General features: G+C 40.1%; 1 protein-coding gene across 1 annotated transcript in view; it reads left to right on the plus strand.

Annotated features, from left to right (window-relative positions):
* Positions 1 to 18751, plus strand: part of BDH2 (3-hydroxybutyrate dehydrogenase 2) — a 28484-nt gene extending 9733 nt beyond the window's left edge. The window contains exons 6-10 of the mRNA XM_007080947.3: positions 6654 to 6714; positions 7929 to 8042; positions 11314 to 11372; positions 12197 to 12289; positions 17883 to 18751. Of these exons, the coding sequence (XP_007081009.1) occupies positions 6654 to 6714; positions 7929 to 8042; positions 11314 to 11372; positions 12197 to 12289; positions 17883 to 17936 (381 nt within the window). The 3' untranslated portion in view covers positions 17937 to 18751. The remainder of the gene's footprint in view (positions 1 to 6653; positions 6715 to 7928; positions 8043 to 11313; positions 11373 to 12196; positions 12290 to 17882) is intronic.
* Positions 18752 to 19774: the final 1023 nt, after the last annotated feature.

Here is a 19774-nt window from a genome sequence, read left to right on the forward strand (position 1 = left end):
TGAGAGAGATCTCACTTTTGGGGAGTGAGACAGGATAACATAATTAAATAAACATATAACTCCGGGAGTGGTTAGAAGTACTATGAAGAAGGAGCACCTGGGTGGCTTAGTAGGTTGAGTGTCTAAATCTTGATTTCAGCTCAGGTCGTGATCTCATGGTTCATGAGTTTGAGCCCCACTTCGGGCTCTGCACTGACAGCGTGGGGCCTGCTGGGAATTCTCTGTCTCCCTCTCTCTCTGCCCCTTCCCTGCTCATGCTTGCTCACTCTCTCTCAAAAATAAATACACTTAAAAAAAAAAGTGCTAGGAAGAAAAAGAAGCTAGGATATCAATAAAGTCCAGGGTGCCTCACTGATAAGCTGAAATTTTCATGGAGGTCCAAGTGAAATGAGGGAGCTAACCATTGAGGTATATGAGGAAGAGGGTCCCAGAGAGAGGGATAGCAAGGAGGCACATGGGACCAGAAGAATGGGATAAGGTAGGTACTACTTTATCGCATCCACTGTACAGAGGATAAAACTGGGAGGTGAGGTAACCTGCCCAAGGTCACATAACTAGCAAGTGGTTAGAGCCAGGATTTGACCCCTGGAGGTTAGGCCCCTTCTTGAATTTCATTGTCTAGGCATATGCTGTCAGATGGATGTACCTCATTGCTTTTCTGTTCCTTGAGTATTCTTCTTGCACTCCTGTTTTTAACTGAGCCACAGAGGTACCAAAGAGGTGAGCGACAGTGTGTGCTAAAGAGAGAGCATTCTTCCTGAATCTGCTACCCTGGAATTCCACAGCTTTTACACAACTCATTAATACTTTTCATTTTGTTTTACAAACAAGCATTACATGCCTTTTGATGAAAAGCACACGCTAGGCGTTCTCGGAGAGGGGAGTGTAAATGTGAAAAAGATTGAGTTCAGATGAACTTGTAAGCCGATAATGAGCACAGGCTCAGACAATGAAAGGGATTGACTGCGTACAGAACCGGCTCAGTCCAAGGCTGCAAACTGAACCCTAGTGAAATGCAGAGGAGCCATTCTTCTCTTCCATCCCGGCTGGATTAGATGGCAGACGTATTGAATGCTGCCAACCCAGTGCAGGAGAAGAGCTTTTTAAAGGCAAGGCAGGGCTGATGCTTTGCTCTGAACATTCAACATAATGTCAAAAAGGATCCCAGGTCACTTAGGTGGCTCAGTAGGTTAAGCATCCGACTTCAGCTCCGATCATGATTTCACCGTTCGTGGGTTCAAGCCCCATGTCAGGCTCTGTGCTGACAGCTCAGGGCCTGGAGCCTGCTTTGGATTCTGTGTCTCCCTCTTTCTCTACCTGTCTCTCTCTCTCTCTCTCTCTCAAAAATAAGTAATAAACATTAAAAAAAGAAAAAAAGAAGAAGGTTCCAGGTGAATGTTGAAAGGAAAACTAGAAAAACTGACTTCATAACAAAGGAATTTGTTTCAATCTACTTGTTTAGTGCTTAGAGAGGATCTCTTAGTGGTTCCATGGGATATGGGACTAGCAAATTGTTTTTTTAAATGTTTATTTATTTTTGAGAGAGAGAGGGGTGGAGAGGGGCAGGGAGAGGGAGACAGGGGATCTGAAGCCGTCTCTCTGCTGATAGCAGAGAGCCTGACATGGGACTCCAACCCACGAACTATGAGATCACCACACAAGCCGAAGTCAGATGTTTAACTGACTGAGCCACACAGGTGCCCCTAGCAAATTTATTTTTAATGTAAATTTCATTTTTTTGTTTATTCGGAGTTCATGAGAATCTGTTATTTGGAACCCTGATTATTTTTTTGAAGCCTGATCCTTAACCTATGATTGGGAGAGAAGCCAAGGCTGTGGTAAAAGGAGAAAACTTAGATCATAGTGGGTAAGACTATCACATGTGCAAAAACAGCCTACTTCATATCTGCAATGCTTGACAAATAATGAGTGAAGGGAGCAGGCATGGGGTATGGTCCAGCAGCACTGAAATTCAAACTTGTCAGTAAATGTTAACTTTTGAAATATCAAACACTAACTTGCAAATTAGTGAGTTTTCCTATAATTTAAAGCATCTTAACAATAATCCATATGAGCCACTAAACTCATTTGTAAAAAATCCCAAGAGATATTATTGACTGTGATGGGCAGTGAGAAGAAGTCAGTGCCACTTATTAAAGTGACAGTAACCAACCTGACCCTGGATTTCAAACTCTGGCATCACAGCCTGAACTCTGCCCCTACTTCACCATGTGCCGTGGGAAATGACACTTGTACTCTGTTCTATTTAAAATGAGGATGAGATGGGGTACCTGGGTGGCTCAGTCAGTTAGGTGTTCAACACTTGGTTTCATCTCAGGTCATGATCTGATGGTTTACAAGATTGAGCCTCACATCAGGCTCCACGCTGACATCATGGAGACTGCTTGGGTTGCTCTCTCTCCCTCTCTCCGCCCCTCCCCTGCTTGCTCACTCTCTTTCTCTGAAAATAAATAAGCTAACTTTAAAAAAATAAAATGAGTGGGGCACCTGGGTGGCTCAGTCGGTTGAGCGTCCAACTTCGGCTCAGGTCATGATCTCACAGTTCGTGGGTTCGAGCCCCACATCAGGCTCTCTGCTGACCTCTTGCTCAGAGCCTGGAGCCTGCTTCAGATTCTGTGTCTCCCTCTCTCTGCCCCTCCCCCGCTCATGCTTTGTCTCACTCTGTTTCTCAAAAATAAATAAATGTTAAAAAATAAAATGAGAGGGGCCCCTGGGTGGCTCAGTCAGTGAAGCGTCCGACTTCGGCTCAGGTCGTGATCTCATGGTCCATGAGTTCGAGCCCCGCGTCGGGCTCTGTGCTGACAGCTCAGAGCCCAGAGCCTGTTTCAGATTCTGTGTCTCCCTCTCTCTGACCCTCCCCCGTTCATGCTCTGTCTCTCTCTGTCTCAAAAATAAATAAACGTTAAAAAAAAAAAGTTTAAAAAAAAAAATAAAATGAGGATGAGAGATTACACAATCCCTTCCAGACCTAATTGGGATCTTCTGGGTTCATTAACAATGATGCACATACAACAGGTTAGAACTTTCCAGGGGAAGTCAGGATTTGGAGTCTAGGCAGATCTGAAAAGTCAGGTGGTCAAGACATAGGAACACTTGTAGGAAATTTTTGATCATGGATAGACACACAGAAAACCGTTCCAAAACTGGAATATGAGTCAAAAGGCAAAGAACAAGCTGAAAATACTGTAAGAAGAAGTCAGTGCAAAATCCAAAGTCAGGGAAGTCTTGGATATGTGGAGGTTTTTCCCCTTTGCTGTATCTTAAAAGATTCTCTAGTACATAGAGATGCTCTAGCAAGTATTTGTTGAATGAATAAATGAATCTAGGTTGTCAGTCCAGGTAGAGGTGAGACATGGAATCATCAAAGAGCCAAGAACCCAAGGTCTGCCAGGTTTAAGAGCTGAGTTCAGTAGAGATAGAAAAGCTAGGTAGGTAGGACTGACTAGATCAACAGCTGGAGGAAATTTTCAGAGCTCTTTCTTAGCCCCTGCCTGAGCTTCTGGGAGGTCAGTCCCATATAGAATTACTACATACCAGGCACTTCACTTTATACTTGCCAAGTGATATTTGCCAGAGCGGGACGTTGCATGGGGAGCCAGGAAGAGCATCCACACCGTACCAGCAGGTACTGAGCTGGTGTTGAGAAAACAGCGTGGAAGGGTGCTGAGCATGGACTGAGGGCTCTAGATCCAGCAGACAGACCTGGCTGAATGGATAGCACAAGTGTTAAGGGACAGCACTAGCACCTCCTAGGTGACTGTATTCCAAAGTTTTGCCTGAGGAATTATAGCATTTCCGGTGATTAGAGACTGAACTTACTTAGTAGCTCATCTTTATGTATTCTTCTGTAATGTATGTATTCTATAGGTATTAAAATGGATTATATATGACAATGATAGCTCAATGAAACTGGAACAAAACTAAAAATAAGTAAAAACAGATTATTTGCTAAATTGGCTAAGAAAGAATTATGTTAAGGCTTCGTTTCCAACACCATTATACTTTACTAATTTTCCTGGTCGTTTTTGTGAAGACCCCATCTCATTATGATCCTCTTTACCACATAGACAAACAAGTGGGGTTAAATATTTTCACCCCTACTGTGTCCTTGCCTTGATCGGGTCACCTCAGCCTCCCCTGTACCCTTTAATCCATCCAACACAATGCCTTAGGTTGTTGTAGATTCTCTGCTCTTGAGAACAAACAGTAACTAAGTATCAAAACAGAAAGTCAGGAGAATACCATGGGGAGATCTGCCATCTCACAGCCACATCCCTGGACCATCCAGTCACTCGCCCCCATCCCTATGCCTCTCTGACTGAAAGCTGCTGGAGAAGCTCACCCCAGCAGAAGTGACTTCTCTCCCTACCCTGACTATTGAAACTCTTTTCTTTTTAGAAACTCGTTCTTGGCTTGACTTTCATGGCATAGGATATCCTGCTTTTCCTTCCTCTGTTCTCTGGTGGTGGTCTTCCACTTCCTCTCAGCAGTTGTTTTAACTCTTCACCACTCTCTGTGTCCACCATTCCCCCCACTCAACCTTGTTCTTTACAGCCATCCTCCGAGCTTCTGATGTCAATGAGAAGGTAGTGCCCATCGAGTAGGAATTCTCTCCATGTCTCACTTCTTCATGGGTACCCACACTCTTGCACATACCTCCATGCCCTGAAAGCACACATACTTATTATACTAAGTATAAATGTATATGAAAACATTTTTAATTCATAGCAGTTTTTCATTTATATATTCCTTTACGTCAGGGGCAGGGCCCAGCAATCTGCACTTTAAATTAGCCCCTCAAGAGATTTTGATTCATCACAGTGTTTGACCACCTACTGTGTACCCTGTCTAGGAGAACAAAACAGCCCCAAACCCTCCTCTTCAGACCTTCACACTTGGAATGGGGGAATTCTGAGGGAGGTGTTCTTAGGAAGCACTGCCCTCGATGAGGGAGGCAGGCCTCACTTCATGTAACTGTTTACCACATCCTGCCCTTACCACCTCAACCTCCCCCCGCATAACTCACAGACATTGCTGCATCTCAGCTTTTCTCAGTCCTTTCTGAAATCACTGTATCACCTTCCAGTGGTCTCCTCTATGTCGTGCCACTATAATCTTAGAATTCCCCAAATCTAAACATGCCACTTCTCTGCATTAAGCCCCTCATTGTCACCACCACATTGCCTCCTGCGTAAAGCCCAAATTCCTAAATTTAGCCCCTGTTGGCCTCTGCAGCCTCATTCCTCCCACTCCGGGCATTCCAGCCAGACCCATCCCTTCCTCCCAGCTCTGTGCTAGAGGCTTTATACATGTGGCCCTCACTCCTTAAAACACCTTTCTCTTTTATTTTTCTGAATTACACTCCAGTTTTCAAAAATCAGCCCACCTCCAATGCAAGCTGGTGCAGCCACTCTGGAAAACAGTATGGATGTTCCTCAAAAAACTAAAAATAGAACTACCCTAAGACCCAGCAATTGCACTACTAGGCATTTATACACGGGATACAGGCGTGCTGTTTCAAAGGGACACATGCACCCCCATGTTTATAGCAGCACTATCAACAATAGCCAAAGTATGGAAAGAGCCCAAACGTCCATCGATGGATGAATGGATAAAGCAAATGTGGCATATATATACAATGGAATATTACTCGGCAATCAAAAAGAATGAAATCTTGCCATTTGCAACTACGTGGATGGAACTGGAGGGTATTATGCTAAGTGAAATTTGTCAGAGAAAGACAAAAATCATATGACTTCACTCATATGAGGACTTTAAGAGACAAAACAGATGAACATAAGGGAAGGGAAACAAAAATAATATAAAAATGGGGAGGGGGGACAAAACAGAAGAGACTCATAAATATGGTGAACAAACTGAGTGTTGCTGGGGGGGTTGTGGGAGGGGGGATGGGCTAAATGGGGAAGGGACATTAAGGAATCTACTCCTGAAATCATTGTTTCACTATATGCTAGCTAATTTGGATGTAAATTTTAAAAAATTAAAAATTAAATTAAAAAAATAAATAAATAAAAAATAAATAAAATGCTTTTTCCTCCCTGGTGGAGGGGTGGGGGGGGGTAGTATCAGCCCACCTCTTTCCTCCTCAGGAGCCCTCCTCTGAGTCCTGAAGCCTAGTTTGGTCCCTTCCCACCACCAACCCCTCTCTGTAGAGGTCTCCACTGTTGTTGGATGCTGGTTATGTCAGCCCCCCCAGTCCCCTGGCAGCTCTCCTTAGGCAGAGAGTGTGTCATTTATCTTTGTATCTCCTGGACCTAGCACAGTAGGTGTTCAACAAATATATGTTGAATAAAGTAAGAACTTTCCAACATCGGGAGTACAAAGTACTAATTAATGTTCATTAACCTTCCATTCAGCTCAGAGTTTCTCCTTGGTCTTGCTGATGCTCCTGTGCCAAAGGAAGGCAGTAATCCCCCTGGGAAATGTTCCTGCCAGTGAGTGCGTCAGCATGCCATCAACTCCCAGCAGTGGCTGTTAAGACGCTTAACCGTGCTTAATGTTAATAGCTAAGAAGATGGTTCTGCAAACCATAAGTAAATGCAAATCTTTTAAAGAGCTATTATTTTTATCTTGCAGAGTGGCATTTTTTAAATTTGTTTTTATTTTGGCAGATGCTTGCACAGAAATCTGGCAACATTATCAACATGTCCTCTGTGGCTTCTAGCCTCAAAGGTAAGGTCCGTCTTCCTCTGGGAATCACGATGCACATACTCCAAAAACCTTATGACCTATGTGGGTTTTCAGAACAAACATAGCAGGGATTATAAAACCCACATGTAATTTCAACACCACTTTTTTAAAAAAATTGTTATTAAGCTCCCTTCTATCAGTCCTTTCTGCCTTAGATGTAAACCAATTGTAACAAATAAGTTTGGTTTCATTTGCCCTTCCTCTAATCCCTTCCAGTGGATATGGAAATGGAAATCAAGTTGGAAGAAGGAAATATTTACCCATTTAATTAACCAAAAAAGATGTATTGAACACTGTGTGTCCCTGCCCAAAAGAATTCACACTGCAAAAGGAAGAGAGTCAGGCAGATGTAGGTCTTCTATAGCATGATAATATTACAACACAGGTTTGTGCAAAGTACTGGCACGATATGGGGGAGGGTAACAATTTGGGAAGTGCTTCACAAAGACGGTGGATCTGGGCCCTAAACAAGAGGTCAAGTTGAAGAGCCAGGATCGCAGTGCCATCTGGAATAATGTCAAATGTCACAGTCTGGCAGATGAGTTTGTGAGTTTAAAATGAAATCACTACTGCTGAGATAACATTCTTTCTCTTTGCAAGAACACACAGTGAGCCTGCATGAAGAGAGGAAGGTAGAGAAATGCCTCAGCCCCTTGACTTTTTGGTTTGGTTTTTGTTTTGTTGTTCTTTACCCTGATTGTCCTTTGGTGTCTTTTGGAATCTGCCCAAGTGTTCAACCAACTGACGATGAAAACCTAAGACCATTGCCGTACCTAAATGCAGCATCTCAACACCTAGGTCTCAACTGAGTTGGGCCAGTAATGATCTTATTTTCCCACACTCAGAAACTAGCCCCAGGAAGGGAGAAAACCTGATACCAAATTTAATTATTTCTTAAGTGTATTTATTTATTTTGAGAGAGAGAGAGAGGGTGAAGGGCAGAGAGAGGGAGAGAAAGAATCCCAAGCAGGCTCTGTGCTGTCAGTGCAGAGCCCAATGCGGGGCTCAAACTCACGAACCTAAATCGAGAGTCAGACACAACCGACTGAGCCAGCCAGGTGCCCCCTGAATCAAACTTTAAAAAGGATGGCATGGGAGGAAGTATGACAGTAGGTACCGAGGACAGTTATTTGTGTTCCCTTTCTAAAGGAGATTTTTTTGTTCCTTCCATGGTTAAACCTTCCTTTCATCCTCAGGAGTTGTGAACAGATGTGTGTACAGTACCACGAAGGCGGCCGTGATTGGCCTCACAAAGTCTGTGGCTGCAGATTTCATCCAGCAGGGCATCAGGTGCAACTGTGTTTGTCCAGGTGAGGTAGGCACAAAAGGGCTGTGCACTTGTCCTTTCTGAACCCTGGTTCGCACTGTGAAACATATGCATAGAAGCTTGTTTACCACATGCTATATTGTGTCCTGTCATTAGGAAAAGCTCAAATGAAAAAGGGTCTAGGCTAAGATAACAGTCCAACGGTATGTTGGCAATGAGATTCTCAGTCATTAGGAATGAACCACAGATGCAAAGGGTTTAAATGGTATTCACACGTGTGTGGAACAACTCCAAATCTCGTGGCCAAGATAACTGACCAGAGTTTGGTGTTTTGGAGGTAGACCAGAGATGACCTTGTCAGGCGAAAGATGAAAAGTAGACAGTGTTCACTGGACCGCAGGAAGAAGGTAAGAGGAGCCTCCCAAAACACAGGGAGCTACTGAGTCTTATAAATCACCTGGGCTGACCCACAACCAAAAAGGAGAGATTAACACCTTCCTTTATGCTATAAAAAGGGGATCAGCAAACTATGACCTGCAGGTGGAATCTGGCCCGTCACCTGTTTAGTAAACACAGTCTTATTGTAACACACCCACACCTAGTTTGCCACATGTTTGACTACAGGCAGAATTGAGTAGTTGTGCCAGACCAAATGGTTCTCAAAACTAAGAATATTTCCTATCTGGCTTTTTACCAGGATGCATGCTGACCTCTCATATAAAGGAAAGAAGAAGAGAAGAGCTTATTATTAGTAGAAAGGACATTCAGTCTGTCCAAACAAAAGCATTCTATAACTTATTTTGTAGGAATAACTTCCCATTTTCTTAATGACTATGGGTATGTCTATTAAACAGATATGCCCTTTCACCTGGTTCCACTGACCCAAAATGAATACAGGTTGCCTAAGAAGAATTATTAACTTCTTCTCTAAAAAGGAATTAAATATCACATATCCAGAATCAAGCTTGCTCTCAGTGGTTCACAACTGGTACTGGGGGGTTGGGGAGAAGCAGCATTTCACAGTTACGTATGGAACTTTTCAAAACCTGAAGTGCATGCCAGAACTTGGGGAAAGAGTTCATGGGGAAAATTGTGTGTAGTTTGGAAAGTTCCACATGAGATTTTTATATAATCCACCATGGTCTCCCCTCAGGTTAAAAAACACTAACTCATTAGTTTAAAAGAGGAATGTGAAATACCTTTCAAGCTACAGAATTTCCATGACGGAGGTATTCTGTTTAATTTTTCTTGGATTAGAAATGTAAACATAGGTAACACCAAGAAAGAAGAGGATACAGAAGAGACAGTTTCACTGGGTTTTAACATACACGCTGGTGATACTTGACTCTAGCTATTTCTGGTGCCATTTACCCAGTGGAAAAAATGGAAAAATGATTTGGAAAATGTGGTTGTTTTAGCAGCTGGACTTTTCAGAAGTTTGGAAAATATATTATCAACCTGTGTGGGACAAGGAACGAGCTGTGACTCATGAGCCAGTCACAGCAGAAAACCTGACAAGGAGTGAGTGTGTCTGGGGTAGTGCTGCTGGTGGTATAGTCACACTCTTCAACACTAGCCTTGTGTAGACTGTGGCATGCTATGTGGTCCGTGCCCTGGATGCAGTAGAGTTGGGACAATGGAATTAAGTAGAAGGCATAGGCTTGCTCTATAGTTTCATTTAATAACCATTAATACCAGCCATATGAAAGACATGATGCTCCCTCGCCTGAGTGGTAGGAAGCTGTCAAAGTTGTATTTTAAAACTGGATTTTGAGGACATTGTTCAATGAAAGCTTACGACGTCTTGAGCATACTGTTGGTAGGACTGGGAACTGTAAGGAGGCTATGGACGAGGGAAGTGAGGAAAATATTACCAGAAGATGGGTACAAGGGAATCTTTGTTACACGGTTTCAGAAAGTTTATCAACATTATTGCCTGCAGTAATGTGGAAGGTAGAAAATGTTCCTGATGAACCAGGTGACCATTTCTAGTAAAGACAGTTTCTACCCTGAGTGTCAAAAGTTCTGCCCACTTATGATGAAATGTGAGAGGAAACAGGTAAGCTAAAGAAAGGGTGTAAACACAAAGGAGCCAGAACTTTCTGAATTTGAAGATTTCCACCCTCTCCAGAGAAATGACAAATGATGCTAAAATTAAGAAATGGTTGGGGCTCTTGGCTGGCTCAGTCGACAGAGCATACAACTCTTGATCTTGAGACTGTGAGTTCAAGCTCCAAGGTAGGTACAGAGATTACTTAAAAAAATAATTTTTTTTTAAAGAAAATAAATGATTTCCTAGTAAACATCATCCCTATGGCACTCTCAGGAGCAGAGGATATGACTTTAAAATCATTTTTTATGACCTTAGAAATACCATGTGGTTGCCCAGAGTACTGTCAGCACCCCCCACCCCCTCCAAAAGGCCTTCTAAACAGAATTTACAGATTACAAAAACTGACAGAAACTCTGGGAAAGTTGCTCTGTAGGAGCTTGAACCAAGAGGGATTTTCAAATGTTTAGTGTCATTCTTACTTTAAGTGAGATAATTCAAATTATATTTTTTATGAGAAACATGAAACAGTGGTTAAAAATAGGAATTTGAAACCAATGAAAATAGGCAAGATAATGAAGAAAATGTCGAGCCATCTAATTACTGAGGACCGTGACAGGCATGGCCCTGTCTGAGGATCCCCAGAGTGAACCTGACAGCAAAGAATGGTTTGGGGATCATTAAGGCAACCTAGGTTCTTTCACTGATGAAGTATTTATATGGCTGTATTTACATCTCAGGGTTGTTGTGAGGAGTAACTGAGATAATACATGTAAAAGTGCTGAAAATCCATAAAGTGTCATGCAGTGTAATGTGACTAAAATATATCTTGGGGATGCTTGTGTGACTCACCCAGAGTCCTTGCCTAATGTCACAAAGAATTATGGTCTCTGTGTGTGTGTTTTTAATGTTTATTCATTTATTTTGAGAGACAGAGGGAGGGAGGGAGGGGCAGAGAGAGAGAGGAGAGAGAATCCCAAGCAAGCTCAGTGTTACCAGCACAGAGCCCGATGCAGGCCTCAATCTCACAACCATGAGATCATGACCTAAGCTGAAATCAAAAGCCAGATGCTTAACTGACTGAGCCACCCAAGCACCCCTATGGTCTGTGTTTTTAGAAATCCTAAACACGGAGGTGAAATTATCATTGTAAGTCATGGGGAAGGATTTCACTGATGTATCATGTGGAAAGGAAGTTTAAAGTTTGTCAACTTCTTTTTCAATTTGAGTAATTAACCAAGCTGAATGTCCCCCTTTGATTTAGGAACAGTTGATACCCCATCTCTACAAGAAAGAATACAAGCCAGACCAAATCCTGAAGAGGTATATCTACTATTTTAAATGCAATTAAATCTTCTGGTTGAAAAATGTCCTCTTCCTTACCTAGAGTAGACAAATTCAGAGACAGAAGGGTGGCTGCCAAGAGCTGGGGGAGGAGAGAACAGGGAGCTATTGGTTAATGGGTACAGAGTTTCAGTTTTGCAAGACGAAGAGAGTTCTAGAGATTTGTTGCACAATAACGTAAATGTACTTAACACTACTGAACTATACACTTAAAAATGGTTAAGATGGTAAATAACATGTGTATTTTACCACAATTTCAAAAAAAATTTTTTTAAAGCTCTCCTCTTTATTTTTTTATTTTAATTTTTTTTTTTAACGTTTATTTATTTTTGAGACAGAGACAGAGCATGAACGGGGGAGGGTCAGAGAGAGAGGGAGACACAGAATCTGAAAGAGGCTCCAGGCTCTGAGCTGTCAGCACAGAGCCCGACGCGGGGCTCGAACCCACGGACCGTGAGATCATGACCTGAGCCGAAGTCGGTCGCCCAACCGACTGAGCCACCCAGGCTCCCCAAAGCTCTCCTCTTTAATATGTATTTTGATCTGACACAGTATCTACAGGTTTTATTATAGACACAGTGTCTATAGGTTTTACTAGTTTGAGTAGCTTGGAAGTCATTCTAGTCCTACCTGGTCCACAATTAATGATATTCTCATGTATCATGTATCATACATGATTAATCAAGGCAGCAAGCCAATGGTAACTCTATAGATTCCTCTTGCCTCAGACTTCCTGAAGGAGTTGCAAGTGAATTCAGACTTCACCTCCTATCACTGATATCTGGTGTGGTTTCTGATCTCAGGCACTGAGCTCTTTCCTGAAGAGACAGAAGACTGGAAGATTTGCAACTGCAGAAGAAGTAGCCCTCCTCTGTGTGTATTTGGCTTCTGATGAAGTAAGCACTGTTCTTCCCAGGGAGTTCATTATTCCTCATTTGGCCACAATTTGCTTATCAAAATAATGTCATTTTAGAGAGTTGCAACATATATAAGAGGTTGCATTTACAAGATAGGGATAAATTCTAATTTAATTTGCTCAAAGAAAGGCCACTTTGATCTGAGCCACCAACTCTTCCTTATTCAACTCTATGTGTCACTAAATCTTGTAGCAAATGACATGGAAGATTGAAAAAATAAATTGCTCAATTTTATGAGAGACAGTTGCTTTGAAAAATTTGAAAAATTGGGGAAAGTCGAATTAAATGTAAGTCAAGCAAATGAACCTCCAAAATTATGAGAGCTTCAGGTGAAAGGGGGAGAGAGTTAACCAGATTTAGTTGTGTCTAGAATACACAGAATTGGCATTTGGTGTTTTTAGTTTTACTGGTGACTTAATTAGGACAATCCCACTGGCTGGTTTTTTCCTGTGAATTCTTGTTTATCACATATGGAAATCCCAATTCTATCTCATTCTGTTTTGCACCTATTTAGTAATCAATTTCTTCCTTAATGGCTATTGCATATTCTTAAATGGCATACAACTAGGAAAGCAGAAACTATAAGGTAAAGAGCACAAAAACACCCCCCTCTGTTGGATGTATTTGAATATTACATGAGGAGGGAACTGCAGCATTTGAGATGAGAAGAAGGGGGGTGGGGGGGAGTAGGCAGGAGTGAGGAGGTGTGTTACTGATCTGTTAGCTCTTCTTTACAGTAACTTGCACACCAGCTAGTTGGTGAATGTAACAAATAGTGGTTGAAATGTTAGTGACCAAAGTTACCACTTCTCAGGACTGTTAACAACAGTTTTTAGTAGCTGGGAAATTGCTAAACAAATTACTAATGGAACAAGTTCATTGGCTTTTGTTGTTTCTCTGAATCTGTATCTGCAGAAGAGTTCATTTGAATTGGGGGGTACTGCTCATAAGCTAAATTGTCCTTGTTTAGCCAGAACTTAAGTTTACCAAATATTTGGAAATGTTCTGGTTTGAAATGTGCAATAAAAAGACCTTTGGACTTTTAGAGGAGCACCAAGGGGTCCATATGTATAACAGAAAGTTTGCTTTTTATTTTTTTTTTTTTTTTATTTTTTAATATATGAAATTTACTGTCAAATTGGTTTCCATACAACACCCAGTGCTCATCCCAAAAGGTGCCCTCCTCAATACCCATCACCCACCCTCCCCTCCCTCCCACTCCCCATCAACCCTCAGTTTGTTCTCAGTTTTTAACAGTCTCTTATGCTTTGGCTCTCTCCCACTCTAACCTCTTTTTTTTTTTTTTTTCCTTCCCCTCCCCCATGGGTTTCTGTTACGTTTCTCAGGATCCACATAAGAGTGAAACCATATGGTATCTGTCTTTCTCTGTATGGCTTATTTCACTTAGCATCACACTCTCCAGTTCCATCCACGTTGCTACAAAAGGCCATATTTCATTTTTTCTCATTGCCACGTAGTATTCCACTGTGTATATAAACCACAATTCTTTATCCATTCATCAGTTGATGGACATTTAGGCTCTTTCCATAATTTGGCTATTGTTGAGAGTGCTGCTATAAACATTGGGGTACAAGTGCCCCTATGCATCAGTACTCCTGTATCCCTTAGGTAAATTCCTAGCAGTGCTATTGCTGGGTCATAGGGTAGGTCTATTTTTAATTTTCTGAGGAACCTCCACACTGCTTTCCAGAGCAGCTGCACCAATTTGCATTCCCACCAACAGTGCAAGAGGGTTCCTGTTTCTCCACATCCTCTCCAGCATCTATAGTCTCCTGATTTCTTCATTTTGGCCACTCTGACTGGCGTGAGGTGGTATCTGAGTGTGGTTTTGATTTGTATTTCCCTGATAAGGAGCGACGTTGAACATCTTTTCATGTGCCTGTTGGCCATCCGGATGTCTTCTTTAGAGAAGTGTCTATTCATGTTTTCTGCCCATTTCTTCACTGGGTTATTTGTTTTTCGGGTGTGGAGTTTGATGAGCTCTTTATAGATTTTGGATACTAGCCCTTTGTCCGATGTGTCATTTGCAAATATCTTTTCCCATTCCGTTGGTTGCCTTTTAGTTTTGTTGGTTGTTTCCTTTGCTGTCCAGAAGCTTTTTATCTTCATAAGGTCCCAGTAATTCACTTTTGCTTTTAATTCCCTTGCCTTTGGGGATGTGCCAAGTAAGAGATTGCTACGTCTGAGGTCAGAGAGGTCTTTTCCTGCTTTCTCCTCTGAGGTTTTGATGGTTTCCTGTCTCACATTCAGGTCCTTTATCCATTTTGAGTTTATTTTTGTGAATGGTGTGAGAAAGTGGTCTAGTTTCAACCTTCTGCATGTTGCTGTCCAGTTCTCCCAGCACCATTTGTTAAAGAGACTGTCTTTTTTCCATTGGATGTTCTTTCCTGCTTTGTCGAAGATGAGTTGGCCATACGTTTGTGGGTCTAATTCTGGGGTTTCTATTCTATTCCATTGGTCTATGTGTCTGTTTTTATGCCAATACCATGCTGTCTTGATGATTACAGCTTTGTAGTAGAGGCTAAAGTCTGGGATTGTGATGCCTCCTGCTTTGGTCTTCTTCAAAATTACTTTGGCTATTCGGGGCCTTTTGTGGTTCCATATGAATTTTAGGATTGCTTGTTCTAGTTTCGAGAAGAATGCTGGTGCAATTTTGATTGGGATTGCATTGAATGTGTAGATAGCTTTGGGTAGTATTGACATTTTGACAATATTTATTCTTCCAATCCATGAGCAGGGAATGTCTTTCCATTTCTTTATATCTTCTTCAATTACCTGCATAAGCTTTCTATAGTTTTCAGCATACAGATCTTTTACATCTTTGGTTAGATTTATTCCTAGGTATTTTATGCTTCTTGGTGCAATTGTGAATGGGATCAGTTTCTTTATTTGTCTTTCTGTTGCTTCATTGTTAGTGTATAAGAATGCAACTGATTTCTGTACATTGATTTTGTATCCTGCAACTTTGCTGAATTCATGGATCAGTTCTAGCAGACTTTTGGTGGAGTCTATCGGATTTTCCATGTATAATATCATGTCATCTGCAAAAAGCGAAAGCTTGACTTCATCTTTGCCAATTTTGATGCCTTTGATTTCCTTTTGTTGTCTGATTGCTGATGCTAGAACTTCCAGCACTATATTAAACAACAGCGGTGAGAGTGGGCATCCCTGTCGTGTTCCTGATCTCAGGGAAAAAGCTCTCAGTTTTTCCCCGTTGAGGATGATGTTAGCTGTGGGCTTTTCATAAATGGCTTTTATGATCTTTAAGTATGTTCCTTCTATCCCGACTTTCTCAAGGGTTTTTATTAAGAAAGGGTGCTGGATTTTGTCAAAGGCCTTTTCTGCATCGATTGACAGGATCATATGGTTCTTCTCTTTTTTTTTTGTTAATGTGATGTATCATGTTGATCGATTTGCAAATGTTGAACCAGCCCTGCATCCCAGGAATGAATCCCACTTGATCATGGTGAATAATTCTTTTTATATGCCGTTGAATTCGATTTGCTAGTATCTTATTGAGAATTTTTGCATCCATATTCATCAGAGATATTGGCCTGTAGTTCTCTTTTTTTACTGGGTCTCTGTCTGGTTTAGGAATCAAAGTAATACCGGCTTCATAGAATGAGTCTGGAAGTTTTCCTTCCCTTTCTATTTCTTGGAATAGCTTGAGAAGGATAGGTATTATCTCTGCTTTAAATGTCTGGTAGAACTCCCCTGGGAAGCCATCTGGTCCTGGACTCTTATTTGTTGGGAGATTTTTGATAACCGATTCAATTTCTTCGCTGGTTATGGGTCTGTTCAAGCTTTCTATTTCCTCCTGATTGAGTTTTGGAAGAGTGTGGGTGTTTAGGAATTTGTCCATTTCTTCCAGGTTGTCCAATTTGTTGGCATATAATTTTTCATAGTATTCCCTGATAATTGTTTGTATCTCTGAGGGATTGGTTGTAATAATTCCATTTTCATTCATGATTTTATCTATTTGGGTCATCTCCCTTTTCTTTTTTGAGAAGCCTGGCTAGAGGTTTGTCAATTTTGTTTATTTTTTCAAAAAACCAACTCTTGGTTTCGTTGATCTGCTCTACAGTTTTTTTAGATTCTATATTGTTTATTTCTGCTCTGATCTTTATTATTTCTCTTCTTCTGCTGGGTTTAGGCTGTCTTTGCTGTTCTGCTTCTATTTCCTTTAGGTGTGCTGTTAGATTTTGTATTTGGGATTTTTCTTGTTTCTTGAGATAGGCCTGGATTGCAATGTATTTTCCTCTCAGGACTGCCTTCGCTGCGTCCCAAAGCGTTTGGATTGTTGTATTTTCATTTTCGTTTGTTTCCATATATTTTTTAATTTCTTCTCTAATTGCCTGGTTGACCCACTCATTCGTTAGTAGGGTGTTCTTTAACCTCCATGCTTTTGGAGGTTTTCCAGACTTTTTCCTGTGGTTGATTTCAAGCTTCATAGCATTGTGGTCCTCTTCCGTGGGCCTCTCGTCTGCGCTTGGCTCCGGAGACTCCGTTCTGCTAATCCTCTGGTGGTTTTCTGGGTTCTTTAGGCAGGTGTAGGTGGAATCTAAGTGATCAGCAGGACGCGCGGTGAGCCCAGCGTCCTCCTACGCCGCCATCTTCCGGAACCTCCAAGTTTGCTTTTTAAAAAACCTTTGGGGAGTTGATGATAGTTTACCTACAGTATGTGATTAGTTTTCATAGATTGAACTTTAAAATGTCTGTACTCATACTGTGATGTCTTTCCTTCCTGCATCTTCCATTGTGTCAGGCTTCAGATAAATTTAAAAATAAGAACACGAATTTAACATCTATGTTTAAGTTAAAAGATTTTTAAACCTCTACCACAAGGCTTACTTCAGATTTATTTCTTTGGAAAGTGCAAAATTCTGTGCAAAAAAAAAAAAAAAAAATAGTAATTTTTTTTTAAATTCCCTTAGTTTGGTACAGATTTGGATATCTGAAACTAGTATAGAATATTTTTTCATAGCTTAATAGATATAATAATTATTCATATAAATTTTTTAAACACATTTACTGTGCCTCAGCTTCTGACAACACCTATGTATTTTTATCAACTAAAAATACAATATCTTCCACAAAAAATTCTGTTTGGTAATTAACACAACCACTTTATGACTAACACACTTGACGACATTCAAAAGTTTATTAATGGCATAAAACTCAGCTGCTTTAGAATAGTTCTGAATTTCAAAATGAAAATGTACTGTTTTAGCTTATACTTTATCCTAATTTAGGGAATGGCTGCATATCACTGAGCTTAATCTTCTGATTCTGAGACTGAACATCTGCTTAGAATGTGACATGTGCTAAAACACTAGCCAGAGGCCAGGTAACTCTAGATCACAAGAACATGCAGCAGTTTCAGATCATCCAAAATGTAATTCAGATTTTTCCTAAAATCTATTTGTTATGGGAGATTTCCTGTTACCATGAGAGTACATTGTTTAGGTTTCTGAGTCATGGAAAAATTGAAGAAACACAACCTGTGTTAAACCTGGTTAATTGTTCTGTCTCCTTGTGTTTGTCATTGCAGTCTGCCTACGTAACAGGTAATCCTGTCATCATTGATGGAGGCTGGAGCTTGTGATTTTAAAATCTCCTTGCTGGGAAGGCAGGCTCTTCCTGTCCACAGTGAACCTGGTTACAAAGAAAACTCACCCATCATGTCTCTCCTATTAACAGCCTATTAATGAAAACAAGCCCTTTTTAATGATGTCTTTGCTCACAAGAGTCAGATTCTTTAAATATATTAATCTCTTTCTAACCTCTTCTGAAATCATTATAGGTAGACGACATAAAAGATAATGAACTCACTGCAAATGAAGAGGTTTAACATCAACCACAATTTGTAAACATATAAAATTAAAATGTGAATATGAAAAATGGAAGGTTTTTAAGAAAAAAGTATTTGTATTTTACTTCTATTTCCCAATATTCAAATATTTCGTATAATTCTGCTTGGTCTGTACATGGACTCTAATTTTAAAATTTTACACCATCATAAATGAACACAAGATAGGAAAGAATTTAGCTTCAGTGACTTACATTAAAAAAGAGTTTAGATTCAGAACTATATTGTTAATCTGTTATATAAAAGAAAAATAATCATCAAGTATTTATATTTAACAGATGTTACCACTCATAATTGAGTACTATTTTCTTAGTTTAACTAAAAAATCTTTATTAAAATAAATAATGATATTGGCATGGGCCTAAGAAACTTACAGTGAACCAGCAGTATTTTCAGTTTGAATAGATTAAGTGTAGATTTTTTTCACCAAATGCCAGGTTAACAGTAAGAGGACATGAAATTTAGAAACAGTCTCTGGATACATAAATATAAATGAATCATATAACAGGAAACAAAATTAAAGAAAATAAAATTTTCAAGGGATGGGTGAAATAGAGAATTAGGAAACACAAACTTCCAGTTATAAAAGAAATAAGTCACAGAGATGAAAAGTACAGCATAGGGAATACAGTCATTAATATTATAATAATGTTGTATAGGGACTATACTTAATCATGATGGGCACTGAATAATGTATAGAATTATTGAATCAATTATGTTTTACACCTGGACTTAATACAACATTGTATGTTAATCATAATTCAATAAGAAATGGTTAAAAAAAATTTTTTTAATTTGAATTAATTTGCTTAAGCAAATTCATGGATGATAATTGTATAAGAGGTTATTAGGAAGTTTTTTCTTTTTATTTTAGTTTTAGGGTTTTATGTTTGTTTTTTACTTGTTGCTACTTCAAAAGACCAAATGGTTTGATGCACATATAGATAATAAATGAGCAGTTCTTCTTAGTCTTTCCTCTTAGAAACTTAATTAACAACTAATATTAATATTAACAAGGAAAATTTTGAAATGGACATTGAGAGGATAACATTTTATGTGCGAGGAAGAGTATTATGTGATTGATGAAAAAAAGTTAAAATTGACAGCAAAGGATATTTTGACCAGCATTCCCAAAGAGTCCATTGATACAGGATTTGTTTTGGGGTTCTGGACCAGGTTTCCACAACTGCATCACAGAACGCTTGGTTTGTGACTAGACCAAGTCACCGGATATATGTTAGATTTTAGTATTCTGGTTTGTGAAATAAGGGAGCTGGGCCAAATGACTTGGGTTTTTGTTTTGTTTTGTGTTTTGTTTTTGGTGTATCATATTCAAAATGCTGTAACTTCTTATCAAGTGGAGTAGTGGAACAACGAAACTTACAAGTATGTTATGAAGTACTTCATGCTGTGAGCAAGTATATGGGTGTATGTATAATTATGACAGATGAATTCTAAATAAACAAATGATGAATTCTTGAAAATGAATTCTAATTAACAAATGCTTCTTCAGACTGCATTCTCTCATCTAACTATAAACTATAAAACATTATAGGGGCACCTGGGTGGCTCAG

This window comes from Panthera tigris, chromosome B1 (genome assembly GCF_018350195.1).
Source record: "Panthera tigris isolate Pti1 chromosome B1, P.tigris_Pti1_mat1.1, whole genome shotgun sequence".
Classification (NCBI taxonomy): Eukaryota; Metazoa; Chordata; class Mammalia; order Carnivora; family Felidae; genus Panthera; species Panthera tigris.